The sequence below is a fragment of the Mus caroli genome, chromosome 17, assembly GCF_900094665.2.
Source record: "Mus caroli chromosome 17, CAROLI_EIJ_v1.1, whole genome shotgun sequence".
In the NCBI taxonomy this organism is placed as follows: Eukaryota; Metazoa; Chordata; class Mammalia; order Rodentia; family Muridae; genus Mus; species Mus caroli.
The window spans coordinates 65,427,753-65,451,646 of NC_034586.1; the positions used below are offsets into that span (position 1 = coordinate 65,427,753).

General features: G+C 46.3%; 1 protein-coding gene across 5 annotated transcripts; it reads left to right on the plus strand.

The window, feature by feature from the left end:
• The first annotated feature begins 5,434 nt into the window (after positions 1-5,434).
• Zbtb14 (zinc finger and BTB domain containing 14) lies at positions 5,435-12,853 on the plus strand. 5 transcript variants are annotated; one of them, XM_029471400.1, is made up of 4 exons: positions 6,175-6,494; positions 7,353-7,458; positions 7,693-7,776; positions 9,566-12,853. In XM_029471400.1, exons 3-4 carry the CDS (start codon positions 7,774-7,776, stop codon positions 10,910-10,912), a joined length of 1,350 nt encoding a protein of 449 aa, XP_029327260.1. In that variant the 5' UTR covers positions 6,175-6,494; positions 7,353-7,458; positions 7,693-7,773; the 3' UTR covers positions 10,913-12,853. The 5 variants fall into 5 exon arrangements, with proteins under 5 accessions (XP_029327261.1, XP_021004808.1, XP_029327260.1 ...); XM_029471399.1 differs by having other exon boundaries at positions 7,378-7,458; XM_029471401.1 differs by lacking the exons at positions 6,175-6,494; positions 7,353-7,458 and adding an exon at positions 5,435-5,536.
• Positions 12,854-23,894: the final 11,041 nt, after the last annotated feature.

Genomic DNA, 23,894 nt, shown 5'->3' on the forward strand with positions numbered 1-23,894 from the left:
TAAGTGGAGCCAGTCCAAGGAAGAGGTCATGTGGTCTACAAACACTCTGCTCAGGCAAACAAGCTCATATCATGACATCATGTGCCCCATATATAGGACACAAAGCTACAGGACTTAATGTCTTCCAGGCTGTGCTTCAGTCTTGCTTGGAATGTGAACCCTTCTTACATCTCCGCTAGTCTTCACTTTTTGAATGGAAATGTACCTTGGGAATATATAATTGTTTATGATTTTACGGGTGCTTGTGGCTATGAGTTCTCTCTGGCTCTTAAAGAAGAGTTTCAGCTTTGCCTTCTGAATAATGCTAGAACTGCTACGACTACGGGACTTATAGAAATTGGCTACTTACATTTTGCATGGTGAGATGGACATTAGCCTTTTGGGATTCAACACAGAATGCTCTGTATGGTGTATTATCAGGGTTCTCTAGAGTCACACTTAATGGACTTCTGGAGTGTCTCTCTATATTGAGGGAATATATTACGATGACTTACTGTCTGTAGTACAACTCCCCAACAATGATCAGCTGTGAATGGGAAGTGCAAGAATCTAGTAGTTGCTCAGTTCCAAGAGGCTAGTTGCTTCAGCTGGTCTTCTGTAGAAGTAGGTTCCAACAGATGTGCTGGCAAGTAAATGCAAGAAGGCATTGAAGAAGAAGGAGTCTTCCTTCTTCCAGTGTCCTTACGTAGGCCTCCAGCAGAAGGTGTGGCCTAGATTAAAGGTGTATACCGCCACTCCTGGATCTGGGAGGCTGACCTTGAATTCAGAGATCTTCTTGCCTTGGCCTAAGCTTTTCAAGGCCACTATGCCACAAGAACTCTACGTCAAGATCCAGGTCAGAAACTTGTGTCTCCAGATCTGGATCACAGGTGAGCCCTCCAATTCTGGATTGTAGTTCATTCCAGATATAGTCAATTTGACAACCAGGAATAGCTATTACATATGGTTTGAATTATAGTCTGTCCCTTATAAGCTTGTATAGTGGAGGCTGGATTCTAGTTTGTGGGGGTTACTTGGAGAACTTCATTGGGGGCTGTATTTTGTCTGTTGACCCTTCCCTTACTTCCTGCACATTGTGAGGCAAGTTGTTTGCTTAGTGCATGTTCCTACCCCTGTGATTTCTGCTGCACCTTGATGGAGAAGCAATAATGGTGCTTTTCACATGGTTTGTGGACTTAAGTTCCTGAAACTATGAGCTAGAGAAAAACTTTGTTCTCTTAGGCTATTTGATCAGGTATTGTGTCACGGCGATGAAAGGTCTGGCTGTTCAACCTTTCTATTAAAGTAACCGAGTTTCTTTCCTAATCGCCATCAATGCAGATTACAGGATGACTCAAATGGACGTCTGATATGATTATTTCTTAGGCAATTTTGTAACAAGATTAAATCTAATGAAGTACCTCCATTTTACTCAGCTTCCAGCAAGTATTTTCATTCTTAGCAAAACCACGAAAATGCTTCATTGGTACTGCAATAGTGTTCTGATCTGTTGTAAATATATTATTTATTTTTAGCTAGCCCATATAAAAGACACAAAATATTGGTAATTTATTTATACATTCTAAGCCTAGATTAGGCAGGTTGTGAGCTATTCAAACATACACCCCAACCATATGCCCCTTTTTTACTTGCTGGTTTGTGGGTTTTGTCTTGTTTTGAGTCTTCCCCGGATTACAGACTGTTCTCAGGGTCTACTTCTCAATGGCAGTCTCTCCCTCCCTCTTGTGTGGCCTGAGCAACTCCTGGATTCTCAGACTTTGGTTGAGAGCCAGCCACTGTTGTATCAGTCTGTAAGTCATTCTACTAACCCCCTTCTTATATGGAGATTCATCATGTAAGTTGTTACTCCGGAGAACCCTAATACACTGGTATCTGAAATTTGGTTTCCCCCATTCCTTCTGCTAGTTCCCTCTCAGCCTACAGGTCTTAAAGGTGTAATGAAGCTTCTATTGATTTCCCATCTGAATCTAGTTCCCCTGTTCCCTTTTCATGGTAGTGTATGCTTTTAAACCTTTGTGCTAAGGTCCTTGCTGGGACATTTGGTGAGTGTGTACATCTTTATCTCTGTGGTGTCGGCTCACTTTGTTCTTCATCGTATCTAGGACTCTCAGGGGCAGGAAGGTGGAAGGGTATTTATGGTGCTGGGGGAGACATTTGTTTCTTTTTGTTGAGCTGTTGCCTACCCAGAGTTGGCTAGGTTCAGTTTATTTGCAATGGGGCTCATCCTCTAAGACATTTGTCATTCAAGGCAGCAGAGGAAGTGGTGACCGGGAGGGTTCATTTAAACACAGTCAACCAAGGGTGTGAGGTACAGAACATGGGCTACTCAAAGCTTCTACTTACAAGTTGTCCAATCTCTACTACTTGTATCTATAGCCAAAACCAACAGTAGACCCCAGTGGTCAATGTGAGGGAGACATCAACTCCACTCACTCATAAATCCCCTACAAAACAGGACACCTTTCAGCTGTCCCTTACGTGTCTATCTAAGCCCTGGTATCCCACAGGCCACCCTGTTGTGTTCTACAATCCAGCCTCACAATTCTCAGAAACAGGTTTTGTTTCAGAGGCTGTGAGCATTCTCTGAGGAAAATAGTGTGCTCTGAATGACCCCAGCAGTTGTCTTCCACAGTAGCCATTGTTAGTAGAAGAGAAAGAACACGTCCATCGAGGGCCTTGATCCCTATTAACTACTGCACACTGTGCCCTTTATTTCTGAATTCTGGGTTGACTCTTGCTATCAACTGGTGTCTTCTATGAGTCTCATGGGTGCGAAGGGTATGGGACCAGGCAAGCTTCCCATCCTCCTTCCCATGAGAGTGATGCTTTTGTTAGTTCCTGAGTCCCGATGATAAGCAAAGACCAGCCAGGCAGAGCACAGGTGCTATGCATCTGAATTCAAGGAGTCATTGATACAAAAGGAAAAAAAAAAAAAGTCAAGCACTTTATTGTTCTGATGTTTATGAACTCGAACTAAATTTAAAATCCAAGGACAAACTCTTTCATAGGCAAAAGGACCATGTCTACACAGGAGGTAGGCAATAAATCCAGGAGGAGTGAAGCCCTTCCAGGTGTGCTCCAAGAGCAGCAGCAGGTGGTGACACTGAAGATTGCTAGAAGCTGGCCATGTTCCCACACAGTGAACTTAAGCCATGGCTCTATCACCTCAGGACATAACCTTACAACAGACATAACCTTACGACAGACGGGTATTACTAGTGCCCCGTAAGCAAAACACAGGAGTAAAGTGTAAACACAGAGCTCTACGAAGGAACACGAATAACAAACAGGCGGAGTGTCAGTTATGAGGACCACTTCCTGCCACGGTGCTAGAATCCAACACCAACAGTAGCATATATGTCCTTAACAACAGGGGATTAATATTTGCGCTAAAAGCTTAACTGGGTGTTGGTCGGTCTTTATGACTGCCTTGATTTCTTTGTCTCCATTCCAGAAAAGAGAGTGGGGCTTAAAAGGCTGGAGAGATGACTCACAGTTAAAAGCACTTACTCCTCTTCCAGAGGACCAGAGGGCCAGCACCCATCTCAGGTGGCTCATGATGGTCTGTAACTCCGGCTCCAGGGGATCCAGGGCCTCTGGCTTCCGGGAGCATAAGCATCATATGCGCTACCCCCATATACGCACCTGTGCACGTGCGCGCGCGCACACACACATACACACACACACACACACACACACACACACACACACACGCATAATAAAATCGTTTTAAAAAAGTAACAAAACCGAGGTCTGTCTCTAGACCAGGTTTATTCTATCTCAAGTCTTTCACCAAACCCTACTAACACAAAGGCTATTGTGTGCACCAAAAGACACGAGTGGGAGCTAAAACTTTTGGCTCAGCAGTTCACAGCCCTTACTGCAGGGGACCCAGGTCTAGTTCCAAGAACTCATATGGTGATTAACAATCATCCTGCTCCAGTCTCAAGGGATCTGACACCCCCTTCTGACTGGCCTCCACTGCCACCAGGCACACACGTGGTGCACACACATTCATGCAGGCAAAGCATTCATACACAGAAAATAAAAATTTGAAGGCGTGTATTTAAACACCGTGGGAGACATTAAACCAGTACTGGTTAATATTTTAGCTGAGGCTGAATAGGGTGTCCTTTAGAAAATTGAGGCGACCATAGTTTTCCTTCATGTTTACTTAGACACCCGGTACAGGCATTCTTTTACATCTTCCGAGAAGTCCATGGTCTTGCCCTAATTGCAGATGTTATTCACGTGATTTGACACAAGGCTGTTAAAAGTGTGACAAAGCAGCAGAAGTGAAGTGACACTTAGGAGCACAATAGCTCAATCCAGCTGCCAGTATTGCAGGTTGAACAGAAAATGTGGGGCTAAAGGGACTTTCCAGGTCATGGGCCAGAGGGGCAGGTAAAGAGGATCAGGAAGTGCCTCACAGAGAACACAAGGTTTCAGCAGCAGCGGAGCTATAACTTACATGGATGTCCTGACATTACCAGGCTATCAGATCTCTCCTTGGGACCATCAAGTGCAACCTAGTTCTGGAAACATGGCTAGAGAGGGTAAACCTGGGTAAACGTAAAGGCACCAATTAGTCTGGTAGATCTAGAGCTTTGGGGTTGAGCAGTTTGTCCCGGGTGACCGGAATTTCCCCTTATACTCCAAATCAAAGATGGTACTTCATTTGCTCTGCAAATACCTGCTCCCCATAAACAATGCCTCAGTGGCACGAACCAAGCCATGGGCCTGTGTATTCGGTCGAGACCGTACAGCGGGAGACAGACGGTGCACCGGGACACCTGCCCAAAAGCCAGGCCGAGCTCAGCGCCCGAACCGTGCGCGCCCAGGGGCAGACATGGCCCACGCACATGCACACGCACACGCACGGGAGCGCAGGCTCCCCGCGTTCCCGACGCTGTGCCGAGGCCGGGCGCCGGCGGGAGCCCTGGAGTCGGGAGCTCCAGGAGGGGGCGGGTGCTCGAGAAAGGAGCTCGTGCATTCGTTCCCGGGGCCGGCCGAAGCCCCGCCTCGACCCCGCCCACCCCCTTCTCCCGCGCGCGGGCTCCGCGCGCCCCTTGCCGCGCGCGTGCGCGCGCGTGCGCAGGCCAGGGCTCTCCGCGGGCGGCCCCGTAGACCCAGGGAAAGCAGCCACCCGTCAGGTCCCAGATTAACCCTTTCCTTGCTCGCTCACGAGGGAGGCCCCGAGCCAGTTCCGTGCCTGCGCAAGCGGCGGCGCGCCTTCTCTCCCCCCCACTACCCCGGAGCCCGCACCGCGCATGCACGGGGAGGGGGGTGGTGGGGGTGTTCGCGGCGGGTTGGCTAGTGTGTGCTCGTGCAGGAGGAGGGCTGCCACCACCAGGGACGTGCACGATTTCCCCCCCCACCCCACCCCCTCCCCAAACTAAAAAAAAAAAAAAATTAAAAAAAATCCAAAACACTGCCACCCACCGTGCCCCCGCGTCCATCCCGTCCCTGGCTTGCGCGCCGCCGAGCGAGGGAGCCCACAGCGACAGCGAGCGTCTGTAGCGGTGCCAAGCTGCAGGTAAGCGCGGGCCGGGTGCTGGAAGGGCCGGGGACGGGCGCGGGGACGCGGGGGCAGCCGGCGGCGGGCGCGGCCGGGGCGGCTGCGAGGAGGCGCGTTCCCGCCGAGCTCCGGGGCAGCAGCCAGCTGCAGGATGTGGCGGCGCAGCGCGGTGCGAGCGGGATCGGGGCGTGGGCCGCGGTTGGGCGTGGGGGGCCGGGCGTCCCCGGTGGCTGCGCAGGCCAGCGAGCGGGTGGGGAAGAGGCCAGGCGGCGGCCCCGCGCGCGCGCTCTCTCTCTCCGCGGCCGAGTTCATGGCCGCCTGGCTCTCCGCGCCGCAGTGCACCGCGGTGGGGGTGGGGACGGCCGAGCCGGGCCCGAGCGCGGCCCGCGGGGCGCCGCCCCTCGCAGCTGTGGCTTCCCCCGGAGCCGACGGGACCCCCCGCGCACGCTCCCCCGCCTGCGTCCGCCGAGCTCCGGGGAGCCGGCCGCGCGCCGCCCCCGCCCTTGGCCGCGGGAGGGCGCGGGAGGACCAGACGCGCAGGCCGCGGAGTGCGCGGGGCGCGAGCTCGGGGCTCGCGGGCGGAGCAGGGCGCGGCGCGGCGCGGGGCTGCGGAACGGGCCGCATGCCCGCTCCCGAGCTCGTCGCGCCGCCGGGGCTGCTGCGGGCCAAGGAAGAGAGCCTCGCGCCCGCGCCGCGACCTGGAGAAGTGGAGGATGGTGGAAGGGAAGGTGGCCCGTCGCTGGCGGACACAGCTCAGGGGAGCTTTTGTTTAGGAGAGAATGCTGAGGGCTCGCTGCACCCGGCGGCTCATTGGCTGCGAAATGCGAATGTGGGTTCCCCACGCGCGGACTGCGCCCCAAGTCTTGCGCGGGGCCCCGGATTCCCCACTCCCAAGTTGTGCGGTCGCAACAGGGAAGTGGTGTGGCCGCCATTGTCGCAGCTGCTCCGGAATAAGGAGGCGGCTGCGGCTGCTTATGTAAGTTTGCTTTGGGAAAGCCTGGCTCCGTGCTCGGTGAGGACGCCTTAGCGCTCCCGCGATTTGGGGAGCTGCTAGCAAGGAGCTGCTTTATAGTATTATAGGTGTTGGGCTATGTCTTGTCCTACACCCACTTACACACATACTGGCAATGGTTATCTTCAGGTTTGGCTCATTCGAACTTAGCAATGGAAACATCTCTATAGGGGGGAGGAAAAACGAGCCGATTGGCCTGTGACCTCCTTTGAAAAAGAATTACACACTCACCAGAAACGAGAAGGCGCACGCACGCTGATATGTTGCCATAGCTACCATAGGGCCACTCTTCTCCCAAGTCCATGACCTCAGAAGTGCCACGGAGGGAATTTCTGCAGGGAATGCCTTCCCTTAGGCTGACTGCAGGCCCAGAGTGCATCTAGAACCCAGGAAGGCTGAGGTGAAGACTGGAGGGAGCATCCTTAGAAACTATCTTACCAGCCCTCACTCAGTGCACATGGGAAAGCCTGCTAACTCAGAGCCCTGTGATTCCTATAGTATGAACTTGTTAAGGGTTCTCAGGATGGCGATCCCTTGGTGGAATCTCAGACAAAGTCTTTGTGTAGGACTGTATTGTAACACGGCCACCTGCTTCTACTGCACTTGTGGGATTGGTGGTCAGTAGAGGAAATTTTTGTTCTTCAAAGCCTGTTGGGCTGCAGGATGTGGAGTTCTTTGGGTGAGAGTTAACGAAAGAAAATTCTTTGAACCTGCATGCGGGGATAGAGGGAGAAAAATGTAAGATTTCTCCATCGAAGTCTTGGAGACAAGTTTGTAGTTGTGTAGTAGACAAAGTGGCGTGCTTATTTCTCCACTCTTTAGCTGTTGGCTATGTGTGTTCCTGCAGCCTTCGGATATTCAGACAAACATGCACCTAGATGTCTATAGGTCCTAAAGGAAAATGGGCACCCAACAGGAAGTGGTGCAGGTAAGGAACACATACATGCTGATATTTTCAAGAATATATACCACGGGCCACTCCAGGTCTAGTCCTTATGTGGAACCAGACCTGACTACTGCTAGCCTCACAGTGTCTACCCAGAAAACGGTTCATAGGCAAGAGGTGGGACAGAGTGTTTTGTGACTCTTGTAAATACTTGGTTTAGAATTTAATGTAGAGGAAAAAAAAAATCTTACTTAATCTGTGCTTTTCTTCCTGTAGATCTGGCTTGCCCCTGATCAGCCTGAGTCTGATCTGAAGATTTTGGTGTTTAAGGCATTAAGAACATAGCCTGAATTGTTCATGGTGAGTGTGCCTTAGAGTAGAAAGCCTCAGACTATCATCTGGCATTTGATTTAACATAAGTATCTTGGGTCTAGGGGTATCAATAAGGGTTAAATATACGTCCCCAGTTTAAGCAAGTCCCTGATTCCCCAGTGTGTACACATACACACATTCTAGACATGCGTTTATAATTCTACTTCCATGAGGAAAATCCTGTTTTCTTCAGACTTAAACTTGGTTGAATAAAAGTAAGACCATGTTATTTTTTACATAAAACACACTATTTTTAGATAAACTCTTGAACTCGCAGTGGAAGGCCTTTCGTGGTAGTTCTGAAATTACTTTGTTTTTAAAATATGTCTATACTTAACCAAGTACAGGTTGACCCTAAGTCCACAAGGTTCAAACTCTGAAGCTTTTTGAAGGGCAATAAGAAGCCATAGATGAAAATTCTGTGCTATGAAGTTTTGTTTAGAATATTATTTGAGAAAACAAAATAAGCAAAAGAATATTATTTGAGGCAGGCAAGATCTCTGAGTTCAAGGCCAGCCTGGTCTACAGATCCAGTTCCAAGACAGCCAGGGTTACACAGAGAAACCCTGTCTCGAAAAAGAAATATTTTTTGAAATAATATATAAATTACCTTCATGCTGTATGTATAAGGTATATATAAAATAACAACTAGTTTTGGAGTTGGGCTTGGACTACCATCTCCAATTTATCTCATTATGTGTATGCACGTATTGCAAAACCTGGAGAAAAAAAAAATCTAAAACTTGAAACACTTCTGGTCCCGAGCATTTCAGAGAAAGGTACATCTGTACCTGTACATCTGTTGACTTTTAACTGGATGGCTGGAAGACTGGCATCCTATGAGCATGAAGCCACTCATCACTGTCTTCCCAGATGTCTTGTGGGTCAGATTAAACCTTGAAACTCATCCAAGAGTGGCTCAAAACTACTATGGAGAAACTAGAGGACAACACACAACCATTGTAGCAGTGGTGCCCTCTCTAGTTCTTCAATGGTGGCTTGTCTCTTCTCTCAAGGAAGTACAGTGCCCAGCCCAGTGTTTGTCAAGTCCTCCACACCTGAAGTCAGGTCTTGAGGAATCTTTTTTTTCCCTGCATTTGTGGTGTATTTATAAACATCTGCATGTGTGTGCGTGCATGCAGGTGCACGTGTGTGGCCATTCCCTCGGAGACCCCGAGGCTGGCAAGACAGGCATCTTCTTTGATTGATGTCTGTTTTATCCACTGGGACAGGATCTCTCAATTCAGCCTGGAGTTCACTGTTTAGCTAGCAGAGCCAGCCACCTTGACACCATCTCAGAATTACAGGTGGCCGCCATGGGCTGGACTCAGTCTCCATTGTTGGGCTGTTTATCTGTCTTGACAGTCTGAACGTTTCCTGGATTTAATTATGGGATCTTACAAGCTGTAGGATGTTGGGCTGCTTCCTAACTTCTTTTAGAAATTGAGGGCACCACCTACCCCATAGGACATCAACATTAAGTGACATTAAGTGAATTGAGCCACCTAAAACTTGGAGAGTGGTACATGGTGTGTATTTTGTGAAAAGCTGCCATTGTCATTATAACCAGGGAACTATAAGTAAACGGAAAGTAATTTAAAATTGCATTATGGAAATCCCTTGTCTGGGGTTTTTTTTTTTTTTTTTTTTTAAGCAGTTTGGGGACCATCTTTAACAGACTTTCTAAATTATCAGGTTCCAAATATTCACGATATGTCTAAACTTTGCATAGGGTGTACTAGGTTCACATTAAACGCCTTTAAATTTTCCTTTGCAGGAGTTTTTCATCAGTATGTCTGAAACCATAAAATATAATGACGATGATCATAAAACGCTGTTTCTGAAAACACTGAACGAACAGCGCCTGGAGGGAGAATTCTGCGACATCGCCATCGTGGTTGAAGACGTAAAGTTCCGAGCCCACCGGTGTGTCCTCGCCGCCTGCAGCACGTACTTTAAGAAGCTTTTCAAGAAGCTGGAAGTGGACAGCTCGTCCGTCATAGAGATAGATTTCCTCCGCTCCGACATATTTGAAGAGGTGCTGAACTACATGTACACCGCAAAGATTTCCGTGAAAAAGGAGGACGTCAACTTGATGATGTCGTCCGGGCAGATTCTCGGTATCCGGTTTTTGGATAAACTGTGTTCTCAGAAGCGTGATGTGTCTAGTCCGGATGAAAGTAACGGCCAGTCGAAGAGTAAGTATTGCCTCAAACTAAACCGCCCCATCGGAGACGCTGCTGATGCTCAGGACGATGATGTGGAAGAAATCGGGGACCAAGATGACAGCCCTTCTGATGACACGGTAGAGGGCACTCCCCCGAGTCAAGAGGACGGCAAGTCTCCCACAACCACTCTCAGGGTTCAGGAAGCAATTTTGAAAGAGCTGGGGAGTGAGGAAGTTCGGAAAGTGAACTGCTACGGCCAGGAAGTGGAGTCCATGGAGACTCCCGAATCCAAAGATCTGGGGTCTCAGACCCCTCAGGCCTTAACCTTTAATGACGGGATGAGCGAAGTAAAAGATGAACAGACTCCGGGCTGGACCACGGCCGCCAGCGACATGAAGTTCGAGTACTTGCTCTACGGTCACCATCGAGAGCAGATCGCCTGCCAAGCGTGTGGGAAGACGTTCTCTGATGAAGGCCGGCTGAGGAAGCATGAGAAGCTCCACACCGCTGACAGGCCGTTTGTCTGTGAGATGTGCACAAAAGGTTTCACCACCCAGGCCCACCTGAAAGAACACCTAAAAATCCATACAGGGTACAAACCCTACAGCTGCGAGGTGTGCGGAAAGTCGTTCATCCGCGCCCCAGACCTGAAGAAGCACGAGAGGGTTCACAGCAACGAAAGACCGTTCGCGTGTCACATGTGTGACAAAGCCTTCAAACACAAGTCTCACCTCAAGGACCACGAGAGAAGACACAGAGGGGAAAAGCCTTTTGTGTGCGGCTCTTGCACCAAGGCCTTCGCCAAGGCCTCAGACCTGAAGAGGCATGAGAACAATATGCACAGTGAGAGGAAACAGGTCACCCCCAGTGCCATCCAGAGCGAGACAGAACAGTTGCAGGCCGCAGCCATGGCCGCTGAGGCCGAGCAGCAGCTGGAGACAATTGCCTGTAGCTAGAGGTGATGGGTTAGGAACACTGGGCCTGGGAGGTGGATGCTAAGGTTGCATTGGCTGTAGTCAGTGAACACCTTTGACCACTTTGTGGCAATTTACAGCGTTGTGCTGGCTGGACCTAAGACAGTGCGCACTCCGGTTAGGTGATTCTCAAGTTTCTCAAGGCAGTCATGTTCCTACGTTCTGACCAAACAGTTTTTTTTTTTCTTTTTTTATCTTTTGGTTTGTGTGTGTGTGTGTGTGTGTGTGTGATGTCTAGTATTCATATATCCATATTCCCAGGAAGCTCCCCTACCCTTCTTTATGGTTTTAATTTGAAATCTCCTTTGTCTGGTTTAAAATGAGTGGCTTCTGTTTCATTCTTAATCCCTCAACTCTTGCCAAGCTGGTGAGTACACTGCACGGAGTCATTGAATAAATTGATTTCCTAGTCCCAGTATATGTGACTTATGTCAAAACAGCAGTTTTAATAACTGGATACAAGACCTTCATATGGATGATGAAAATGTTGGCACGCGCTGACCCAGAACACTGCAGAAGTACAAAACCAAATTTGGAAAAATGGAATGGTGTTAGTTTTATATTTGGTTTGTGATTTTTATATCTCTCTCTCTCTCTCTCTCTATATATATATATATATATATATATATATATATCATTGTTTCTCACTGTTCCTGTGGACAAATAATGGTTGCTTTGCTGAAGTGTTCCTTCATCCATTGCAATGGCCCCTGTACCCACCCCAAATGCTGCAGGTCATGTATACCTCAGGATGAGTGAGACCACCAGGATGCTGGTGGTGTTGGGACTCAGTTTCCCTTTCGTCCAGTGTGGCCATTCTGTCTGTGTGTGTCCGTGCAATGGACCAGTATCGACAGGAGGAGAAGAGTCTGAGACAAGGTTTTCACAGATACAAAAAAACCCCTAAGGTTTCCTAGGTCTTCAAATTGTGACTGATTTCAGAAATGGTTTTGTATTTCAGATCAGAATTAGGACAAGCAACAGAAATGTTTCTTCAAATGCGTTTTTGTAGTTTACAGATCGTCAAGCTTGGGGGTCTCTGCATCTCTGCAGCACTCAGTTTCCCATGGAGGAGATGCTTTACTTAAATAAGTCTGAAATCCTTTAAGTGTGTAAATAGTAGTGTTGGTCTTATGTATTTCGAGAAAAGGGACAGCTGCATTTTTTTTTCTTTCCTTGTTATTTTTTTATACAGTGGATTAAAGTACCTTTCATTGGCAACAAATATCAGACCCCTTTAACCAATATTAAAGACTGTCAGACCAAATGTTTATGTTTTCCAAATATGTCTCATCACTGGTTGCAGTTTTCAATAGAAGCTGATTGCCCTGTCATAGCCATAAATGGGAATTATGAACTTTGTTTCAGATTGGGTGTACTAAGCGCTCCTTTGACTATTTCCTTAAGGATAGATTGAAATGCCCACAGAGTTTGAATTATGTTCTGTAGGAAAGTGTAGACAGTTGTTTTAGGATGTGTACAGTTGTAGAAGGTGCCAACTTTAAAAGTTCATGTTTGGTTCTTAAGGTTTTCTTTAAAAAAAAAAATGCATTAAAGTAATTTCATGACATGGCCTGCTGTACTAACATCTGTTATTACTGTTGTGAGAAAATTTTTTATTTTTAAAACCGGTGTACATGTTGTGCCAGAGATTGTAGGATGGAGAGGAGGCTACCTTTAAATTTTTTCTTTATTTATCGTTAAAATGTTTCAGCTTAAATCTTTCCTGAGTGTTGGGTTTTTTTTCTGTTTTGAAGGCAATCCCGTCAGTTCGTCTGTGCTGTTAGTAGGAGGGGCCGGACTGGTGATCCTAGGCTGTGTTAACCAAAGCAAATGTGAAATCAGCTGGCATCCTGTTGATAACTACTTCAACAAACCATACTTTGGGCCTTTGTTTTTGTATATAAAGATAATGATACACTCCTCTTGCTCTTGATCATTCTTTATGCCACTGTTGTTAATGTCCAGATCTATACGCTACCGTAGTCATGGTTTCATAGAGGGTCACACTCCCGATCTAAAATCAGTCCCTATAAAAAGCCTTGTGGACGGGTAATCATGTCATTGTGTCCCAATCTGAGAAAACAAAGTAGAATTCTGAATACTTTGTATTATATGTTTAGTGTTTGAACCTTTTTGTATGTGTGTTATAACTTCTACCATGGGTTCTGGGTTCTTATGGAATTCCTGGTTTTATTTTTAGTGGCGGTGGACTCTTAAAATTACTTTCCTTGGCCCTGAGCAGGAGCAGTGCCTCTCTACATCCAGCTAACTCTAGTCACCCCTAAGGTAGGAGGGACCCACCCGCAGAGGCATGGGGAGTTCCTGCTGAGATGCGCTGGCCCCCAATCTGCAGTGTGAGCAGAAAGCAATTCTAAGCCGGGTGTGGTGGCACACGCCTTTAATCCCAGCATTTGGGAGGCAGAGGCAGAGGCAGGCAGATTTCTGATTTCGAGGCCAGCCTGGTCTACAAAGTGAGTTCCAGGACAGCCAGGGCTATACAGAGAAACCCTGTCTTGAAAAACCAAAAAAAGGGGCTGGTGAGATTGCTCAGTGGGTAAGAGCACCCGACTGCTCTTCCAAAGGTCCAGAGTTCAAATCCCAGCAACCACATGGTGGCTCACAACCATCCCTAACGAGATCTGGTGCCCTCTTCTGGAGTGTCTGAAGACAGCTACAGTGTACTTACATATAATAAATAAATAAATCTTTAAAAAAAAAAAAGAAAAACCAAAAAAAAAAAAAGAAAGGAATTCTAAGCATAGGCTATCTTTCCATCAATACTTTAATACTTCTTCCTGTACGCCATCTGTGTCCACAATCATCGTGTTGACCCCCTCATATTAGCATTGGTTTCGATGATAAATGCAAGGAACTGTAAGGAATTCTCTGTCGCTGTAAAATCAGCCAAGAAAATTAAGCGTCCCCGGTGCACAGGCCTATCAACCCAGCCCCTCAGGAGGCTGAGGCAAGATCGCAGGGTGACAGCCTGACTGTGACTAGAGTGAGTTCGAGACCACCCTGACCAAATGACTTGACACTAGGGATACGGTAGAGAGGCGAAGCGCTTGCTTATGGGCTGATGGACACACACACACATTGAAGCACCTTTTGACTGCCCTGAGTGTGAGTTTAGAAAGTCTCTTCACCTTTCAGGTAAAAATGTGGACTTTTACCTCATTGCTTACCATGAAAATTAACACAACACTGAGCCCAGTATCCTGCTTTCTGGGTTCACCGTGAGTAGTTCCTGTTGTACTGGTTCATTTTGGACATGTTATCAGTCCGATATATGCCTGCCTCTGCATCCTTAGGGTTGGAACTAAGGATGTGCTAGCAAACTGCACCATATCAGGGATGTTCTCAGTGGATACAGAAACATGATCGCCCTCGCCCCCCACACCTGTCAATTCTATAATTGCTGGCTCTGCATTGTAGCCTGTCACGCCTTTTAAAGTGTTCACAACTGAGACTGTCTTAAGAAAGTTTTGTTTAACTGGCATGTATAAGCTGTCCGTTCACAGCTTACAAACATACTCATTCTAGAATTTTCTTTGGTTTCATAATCACACCTCATGTGCCCATTTTTAAGTAGGTCATTGACATGTAGTCCAGTGTACACATACACCCTGATGTAGTTGGCTTCCAAATCTACTCAGGGGACATAACAACACGGGCAGAATTGCAATTCTGAGACCCACACATGAAATCATCCATTTAGACAATATTTTTATATAAAGCTTTCCCAAAGTGAATGTGTTTTAGACTACACTCAGTATTATCTGCCCTGGTTTACATAAATTCCAAGAATATCTGCTGTTTCTTCACTGAAGGGGTTAAGACTACCACCCCCGAAGTTTGACTTTAGTCTGGAGTTACTGCTTGCTTTCAATAACCTTTATCAATAACCTTCCAGGAGGACACTTTATGTGGAGTCCAATTAGTGTCTATTAACAATACTGGTTGAATGTCTGCTATTTATTGGGCTAGGTACTGAGAACCTAGCAGGAGTGGGACTGACCGGCTTCCTACTGTCCAGGAACAAAGGCCTCACCTATGCATGCTGACAGAATTCTACACCTGTGAAGATAGTATGTATCATCCCTATGTGCAAGATGCTTTTCAATTTGGGAGTGTATTAATACACTTCATAGAACTTGGCTTCCTTCTAAAGTTAACTAAGGGCTTCATTCTGTTCTCATGGAGTTTAGTGGTATCAAAACCAGCCAGCAAGATGACTCAGGTAAAGGCATGTCCCACTGGGCCTGAGGATCCGAGCTTGATCCCCAGGGTTCATGTGGTAGAACACTTATTGTCCTCAGACTCCGTGATGCTATAGCATTCCCCCACACACATGCACACAGTAAGTGTAACAAAATTCAAGGGATGTCCCTTAGGCAGTGGGTCAGATTCTAAACTGACCTTACCTGTCTTGCGTAATTCTAGAACCTGTCCCCAAACATGGAAGCCCACCAGCCAAATGCCATGAACTAGCTCTCTTCACAAGTGACCCAGGAAAGCCCCCACAATACCAAAGTCCATGCAGTTTGGGACCAAAAACTGCTGTGAGGTTGATCAGCTGTGCTTAGAGATCCTGGCTGGCCTTCCCCCTCTCTTTAGTATAAGGCTTAGATTCTTAGATTCGGGTTCTACTTCTCTCCCTCACAAGCTCTGCTGCTCGAATGATCTTCCTTAAATGCTTTGGTCGAAATCTATTTTGAGACCCGAGAGATGGCTCAGTGTTCAGAGCACTGGCTGCTTTTCTGGAGGTCACAACTGTCTGTAACTCCAATGTGCAGCTGGGCAGGATGGCAACATGCCTTTAGCCTCAGAATGAGGGAGGCAGAGGCAGGAGGATCTCTGAGTTCAAGACCAGCCTGCTCTACAGAGCAAGTTCGAGGCCAGCCAGGGTTACACAGAGAAACCCTGTCTTGAAACACCACCAACAAAAAAAATATGTTTGATTCCCTATTCCCTGCCCAGTTTATATCATTCTTTTGTTTTGTTTTGGTCTGGTTTGTTTGTTTTGTATTTTGGGGGGCTTTTTTTTTTGGTTTTTTTTTTTTGGTTGTTGTTGTTTTGTTTTGTTTTTTTGGTTTTTCGAGACAGGGTTTCTCTGTATAGCCTTGGCTGTCTTGGAACTCACTCTGTAGACCAGGCTAGCCTCGAACTCAGAAATCCGCCTGCCTCTGCCTCCCGAGTGCTGAGATTAAAGGCGTGTGCCACCACGGCTGGCTCAGTTTATATCATTCTTATTTCAAAAAATATAAAGAAATTTAACCTTGAAATTAGATATAATTGCCATAATGTATCATTGACAGAATGTCAAAGACAGAAGGCGAGCATTTGGTGAACCTGATCACGGTTCACTGTTAGGGTATTGACATGTAATTGAACAGAGCATATATAGCACTATTCTCCCAAATCCAGGAATTCTTTGGCTATGCTGTTCTTGCTACAATCTCCTCACCAACAGGAAGTGCTCTGGATCAGTAGGCACTGGAGTAAACAAGATTAAGGTCTGAGTACCCACCGATAGAATGTGGCTCTTCGAAAAGAGAAATGAGGAAACAAGAAACAATTTGTTTTAGAGACTCCATAATTAATCTTGTCCGCCAAACTTCTGGAAGCTATGAGATAACGGAACCTTAGGATACTACATTAAAAATGTCCAGAACCCAGTTGAAACGTTGGTCATAGGTAAGCTGCAACTAGGCTGTATGTTGATGAATGTCTCCGGTATCCATGGCTAGCTTACTTGTCCACGCTGTGAGATAACTACTATTCTTAGTAGGTTTTATTTGGGGGGTAGGGGGTGTCATGGTTTGAATATGCTTGTCCCAGGGAGTGGCACTATTTGGAGGTGTGGCCTTATTGGAGTAGGTATGTCACCATGGGCGTGGGCTTTAAGACCCTCATCCTTAGCTGCCTGGAAGTCAGTATTCCGCTAGCAGCCTTCAGATGAAGATGTAGAACTCTCAGCTCCTCCTGCACCATGCCTGCCTGGATGCTACCATGCTGCTGCCTTGATGATGGACTAAATCTCTGAATCTGTAAGCCAGCCCCAATTAAATGTTGTTCTTTATAAGAGTTGTCTTGGTCATGGTGTTTGTTCACACCAATAAAACCCTAACTAAGATGGGGGTTCGCTCTAGATCACCATACCATCTGCAAACCTTTGTTTTGAGATAGGGTTTTATGTAGCCAAGGCTAGCACAAACATAATGTATAGCTGCGAATGACTTGGCAATCCTGAGGGTTTTTTTCTCTCTCTGCTTTCCAAGTGATATAATTACAGACATGTGCTGCCACGCCAGGCTACCATTTGTGCCTGGGAGGAAGAGGAGGAGGAGGAGGAGAAAGAAAGGCTGAGACCTTGGTTCTTTTACTTGTCTCAATTATAAGCAACCAGAAATATGTCTGTTTGGTTTATATAAAGCTTTGGCTCTTTCTAAAACTCTAGCACAAGTGGTTATGATTCAAACTTGACTTCAAGTTCGCCATATATGATTTTCTGCTCACTCTCTTCCAGTGGGTGGTCCAGCCTTATTCCACGACAAGTGAACTTTCACACAGCCATTGTACTTCTGGATCCGAAAATTTTGAAATTGTAATTGTCTTCTTTCTATGACTATACTTGGAAGATATTTGTACAAGTTACAAAATCAGTGTGGAATTTGGAGTATAAGCCTTGGTCTGAGAGAACTGGTCTGAGTTCTGCCTCTGAGTGAGTGGTGTTGGGGAGAGTGACTTTGCAGATTTAACTAACTCATGAAATGGAGTAATAACATAGGAATCACATAAGAATACATGGTGCATGGTCTGGATACCTCCTCGGATAGTGGCAGAGTGGAGCTCCAGACAATAGGACTACTACTGAATGTGGTGAACGTCTGTTACTGTGGCAGCTCCCTAGAGAGCTCAGACATGGGAGCATGCATGCATTTGGGCTGACAGTTTTACAGTTTCTGCTGTGGTCACTTGTCTCTATTACTTCAGGCCTGTGGCCCCACAGGCAATCCTGGGCCCATGAAATAATAGCCTCACAGCAGGTATGAAGTATGGAGGTGTGTTGGTGACTCAGGCTCAGGGGTTTCAATAACCTCTTCCACGAAAGGCTCCAGTGCTATATCTCCCTTCCACCAACCCCAGATCCTAAAGCTTCATCCATCCCCAAGAGCACTATTGGTGACCAACCTGTAAACCTTTAGGGGACAAAGAGCATAGAAATAGCCCACCTCTCTAAAAAGTTCCTGCTTTGAAAAGTGATTAGTTTCAGGCAAGGCTCCAGGATAGGATTCATACAGCTTTATACAAAAGGGGAGGGGGTGTCATAGAGACATGCATACATGCACACAAGCACACACTCCCTGTCTTTTGCCATATGACACCTTGTGATGATTTCTCAGCAAGAAAGACATCGTGAGCCAAAATCAACTCCTTTTTCTTTAGAATTTGATCGTTTGGTGGTATTGTGTTATTGACAACAGAAAATAGATTATATTCGTGGGGGAGACACACCAGCTGCAAGCATGAGCCTCCACCATCCTAGATCGGTTCCTTTGTCCCGAAGGAACAGAATAGACTTGGGCCTTTAGGACTGCCTCGGTTATTTTCACTGCAAGCCCATTCTTCTGCAATTATTTGGCTTATCCTCCAGGTACTTTTTAATGAAACCACTTGAAAATGCCCTGACCTCGCAGTCCAAACAGCGCTAACCGTGATCGTAAGAGGGGGCGCTGTTGAGAGCAGGCGGGTCACCCCTGTACTCGGAATGAAAAGATTGCACAAGCGGCCACAGCTCCCAGCAAAGCGCTCAGGCCTCACTTGGTGTGGTTGGGTGTCTTAGCACAGGCTTTCCGACCGCTGCTTTGAGAATGCATACTTCCTAGCTGCCAGCAAGGAGGTATACAGGCCGTGGGAACAGTTGAGGATGTTTTGGTGTTTTGTTTTGTTTGACTGCCTCTGGCTTTACTCAGAGGTTTCTTCACCTTTTCCATTCGGCCCGAATCTAGCAAGCCACAGTTGTTGGCCCGGGTGCAAATAGTCGCACTTTCACTTTCTCTTATCTTGCACAACAAACAGCAACAGTTTCTGTTGATAGAATTCGCTATCCCTAGCCACAAGCACGCGCACAACTCTTTGGAGCCATTTGGACCCAGTTGCTTTTGAAGAGAAAAACAAAACAAAACAAAACAAAACAAAACAAAACAAACAAACCAACAAACCCACAACAACAACAACAAAACCATATAGGTTTTGTAAACATGCATGATGTATTGAAATATGTTGGCCCTACTATGTGCTACTGCCCCCCCCCAACCACCCGTCCACCAAACAATAAATAAAAACAGGAAAAATAGTTTGTTAAGTTTGTTTGTTTTGCTTTACATAATTGTAGTTCAAATCCTATTATGCCAAAATAAACTAGGCAGGGTTCAGTTTTACTTTGCTGTCCCACAGAGCAAACTGGAGAGAAGTGGAGAAACACACACACTAAATGGAGAGATTTATGATCCTTACTGGAGTAAAATAGTTAACAGAAATTGGAGACCATCTCCTTTGGCTAGATAGAGTATGGCTTCTTGAATTTCAGTTATTTTAGTTGCTAACTTAGGTGTTCATCTCCATCCCTCTAAGAACAAGTGAACTTAGTTTACTTTACTCAGTTATTCAGACCGACTGTTATTTCCTTCCTGTGGAGAGCCTTCCCTTGCCTCTCGGGCATGGCCATTCCTGTTCCTCTTGAGCTCAGGACTGTGGGACATGCTTGTGTTAAAGATTCCGCAAAGCTGGTCAGTTGATTCAAAACCCCGTGACAATGGCCAAGTGACCTTGAACTGTCTTTAGCTCCTCGGTAGCCACTTGTTGATCTAACCTTTGTGCCTAGCTTGTTGCTCATCTTCTTTGATCTAACCTCTGTGCCTTTCACAGGATCCCCAGCTCAGGGCTAAGACTGTCAGCAGACCCTACATGAAACCTCCAAGGAGGTTTTTCTGCTGTATGGTAACCCTAGGACCTGGTAACATTTCCATCAATACCTTCCCAAAGTGTTTTGATTTGTTGCTCTCTTTTGGTCTGTAATTGTAAAAAACCCCAGAGAATTGTTACAGAGTTGTGACTTAGCGTTGGTTGTCATCTGAATCCTTGTCCTCGAGTTCTGATCATTCATATTTGACTCGAGAATAAACTTAGTCCCTTAGGCTAGGGCTAAAATACAGACACCTGTGTGTTGTTATTTTTTTCTGGTCAGGATTCATTGTTCACGGTTATTGTTTACTCGCTGTTTTAGCTGAGATGTTTAGCATACTACTGCAAGCATGAGGGGCACACCTAAAACTGTATGACGGGTGCTAGATCTCCTGCCATGAGGCTGCAGCTTTTGAGCACCCACATTTAAGTTGTTCCCTTCTGCACTGTTCTAGAACTCCATTCTTGAGCTGGGGTCCCGGGTGTGGTTCCTGGACTTCCTCCCTGTGTTTGGACGGAACCCATCCTCTAACAGGGGTTCAGCAGCCTAACTTCAGCTTTCACACCTAACTGATGATGGCTGGCTTCTAAACTGTAAGGGGGAAAAAAAAAGTCTGCCAGGGTGTGAACAATTCCTTGCCTTTACACAGAGGGTTCTTGGACAGTTCTAATGGTACCGGGTTAAAACAAACAGGTCTAGAAGGGTTCCTGAGTAGCCAGAGTTCTGAAAGGACCTGAAACCCCATCTCGTGGCATGCTTGAATTTCAAAGGTGAGATTTAACAGTGGGGCCTTTAAGCCGGTCGTTTACACTTCAAATGATTGTTAATGCCTAAAGAGTCTTTGTGCCCCTCCAGAGGGGAGGGGGGACAGTGGTGCATCTCACAGATTAACCATTTCAGGCCCCGTGCTGAGTGGCAGGGTAGACAGCACTGGCTGTAGTAGTAGATGTCATCTACTCTAGGATATCTGGCAGTCAGAGCTGTAATTACAGAATAGTGTTCAGTATTTGGTATTATGTGATCTAAGTGTGGTGGACAGACTGTAATCCCAGTCCAGGACTTCAGTCCTGAGGACAGGCTCTGGTGACTAGTGAAACACTCTCTGGAACAACCAAATGAACAAAAATCATAAGCCTCTCTTCAAATTTCCAAAATTTCCTGAGAAGTCTGAAATCATTTGAATTTCTGATATTTGCTTTCTGTGTATTTTTCTTTCTTTAAAGCTCCAAGAAAGCCAGCCACAGTGGTGCTTGCCTTTAACCTCAATCCTGCGAGTTCCAAGAAACCCTGGTCTACCCAGGAGTTCCAGGTCACCTAGGGCTACAGAATAAGACCCCATCAAAATAAATAGGTAAATAACAACAAGCTGGAGAAAAACCCTATGTAGTGATGTGGGCTTGTAGTCTCATCTACTGGGGAAGCTATGACAGGAGGATCTGAGCCTAGGAGTCCAAAAGTTTGGGGCTCACTTGAGAACAAGAGACCTTGTTCTAGTTAACCAGTAGAATAAACTACAGGGTAGGTGTGTGCACAGGATTGTGAAGATCAGAGGACAACATACCAGCTGTTATCCCTTAGCTACTGTCCACCGTGGGTGTCTTATAATATTTTAATACAACAAGCACTGAATCCAGAAGTTCAATCCACAAGGCTGGGTGTCTCTGCTGGTCTTCTGCACACACCAGAATCCTGAAGAAGGAAGCTCTAATTCTAGTGAAAGGAATGGACTTTGCCACTCTGAGTGAGGGTGAGCAGGCAGAGTGCAAGCATCCTTCTTCCATGTCTTTTATATAGACAGCTACCAGAAGGTGTGCCCCAAATTTAAGGTAGATTGTTCCACCTCAAAAGATCTGGATTTAGGGTGACTCTTCCCACTTCAAATAATCCAGTCAAGAAAAATCTCTCACAGGTGAACCTAGGATCTGGGGCTTTAGTTAATTGCAGATGTGGTCAAGCTGACAGCCTTGAGATGTGTTCATAGCCGATGCATCTATGAACTAAACCTGTCGTAATTGTTTAGCATTTAAAGTAGCTTTCAGTCATTACACTGTTAACATTTGTCTTTATTATACTTTATTTTACTGTTTAATTTTCTAGGCTCGTATAAGTCCAATAAGAAAAAAACGTGTGTACATACAAATCTGATTAATGTTTACTTTCTTTCCCTAGACAGGGTTTCTCTGTGTAGCTCTGGCTGACCTGGAACTCACTCTGTAGACCAGGCTGGCCTCGAACTCAGAAATCCACCTGTCTCTGCCTCCCAAGTGCTGGGATTAAAGGCATGAGCCGCCACTGCCCGGCTAATGTTTACTTTCTTAAGTATAGAAGCTATACATTCCCTTAGAGGATGAGGTTAAATAATTTTTAAAGGGGATTAGTAGTTCATTTGTAAAAAACGAAGATGGTGATTTTCAAATTCATGCCAACGTGTTCATGTAATAGATTTTTCTTAGAATCTCACATACATTTGTCCTGTGCAAACAAAAGTTGTATGCATGACACGAGCAAGCTCACTCTCCTCAGGAGTGGGAACCTGACGAGTGTTCTGCTGTCTGACCAGACCAAGCTATGTTTCAGAACAGAGACCAAGACCTCAGCCAAGAGTTTGACTAGGAAACTAATCAGCATGACCAACAAAACTAAACAGTGGGGCTGGTGTGGGTCTGAGAAGCATCTCCGAGACAGTGAATCAAGAGACTTGCCGCTGGCCTATCTCCTCTGGCCTCAGTTGGAGGCAGAGTGAGGTGGACCAGCTTCTGCATGGCTCACTCTAGAACATTCTGTTTCAGAGGTTTGAGGAAATAGAAGTTAAGACAGCTAATAACTGATTAACCCTTGATACGTCAAGGGAAAACCAGAGCTAGAACAGTACCTAAAGCGTAAAAGCTGATTTTTATCTAAGCCTCCAGCAGTAATAGATAAGAGACCTCAGGACAGAAGTGAACTCAGTTTGACCACTGCTTGGGGAGGTGTGAGTTTACATGGACCAGGAAACAGGCTAGGGACAGAACATACAAGGACAAGCAGTGTCCAAGTAAGGAGAACTCCAGGAGTTTGCAAAGCAAGAGGAGGGAAAGCCTCCCGTGGGAACACCAGAGAAGGAGCTATCACCCAGCAAAGGTTATCCTTACCATTCTGATAATGCATATCACAACTAAATCTGTAGGCATGAATTTCCAGGTTGTGTTTCATGTCTTATGTAAATTGTAAAATGTCTTCGGTCAAGGCAGAGATGGAAAATTTCTCTATTCTCCCAGTCCTGGCCAATACTATAAGTACAATTTTAAAAACCAATCCCTATTTCCCATTTTTGTTGTTGTTTTCCAGTGGAGCAGCAAGCAAGGAATTTTGTCTAAACCCAGCAAGTAGATTCTTGCTCGAGCCGGGACAGACAGATGGCCATCCCCTGGGGGTTGGTGATACTATGCTTGGGGATTCTTGAGAGACTGGCTTGGTAAGGCTCTTTACAGGGAAGTGCACAGGACCTAGGAGAAGGGTCAAGGGTCAGGAGACTGACCTCAGTGTGGTCAAATTGATGTAGGAGAAACTCAAAGTAATAGAATTGCCATCATGAAAGACCTTCCAATAGATATGCTTATGAGACATTAAATCACACAAAGTAGAATTTAGCTAAGGGAACACCGCCTCCAAAATACCACAAAGAGAAGCCAGCCTCTTAGAGACAAGCGAACTTTCTAATGCTAGTATGTAATCACTTGTTCACCAGGACTGGCTGTTCATTAGGCCCATCCCCAAAGAGCATGCCATCTGACATGCTCAAGCGGGCAGCAGACTGTCAAAACAAATGTGAAGTCCTGGGTTACCATAAAACCCACAGTTCTCTCCTTGAGAAAGTATGGGCAAGATAACTCTGGGCAACAGCTATTCAAAAAGAACAACACGCCGGGCGTGGTGGCGCACGCCTTTAATCCCAGCACTCGGGAGGCAGAGGCAGGCGGATTTCTGAGTTCGAGGCCAGCTGGTCTACAAAGT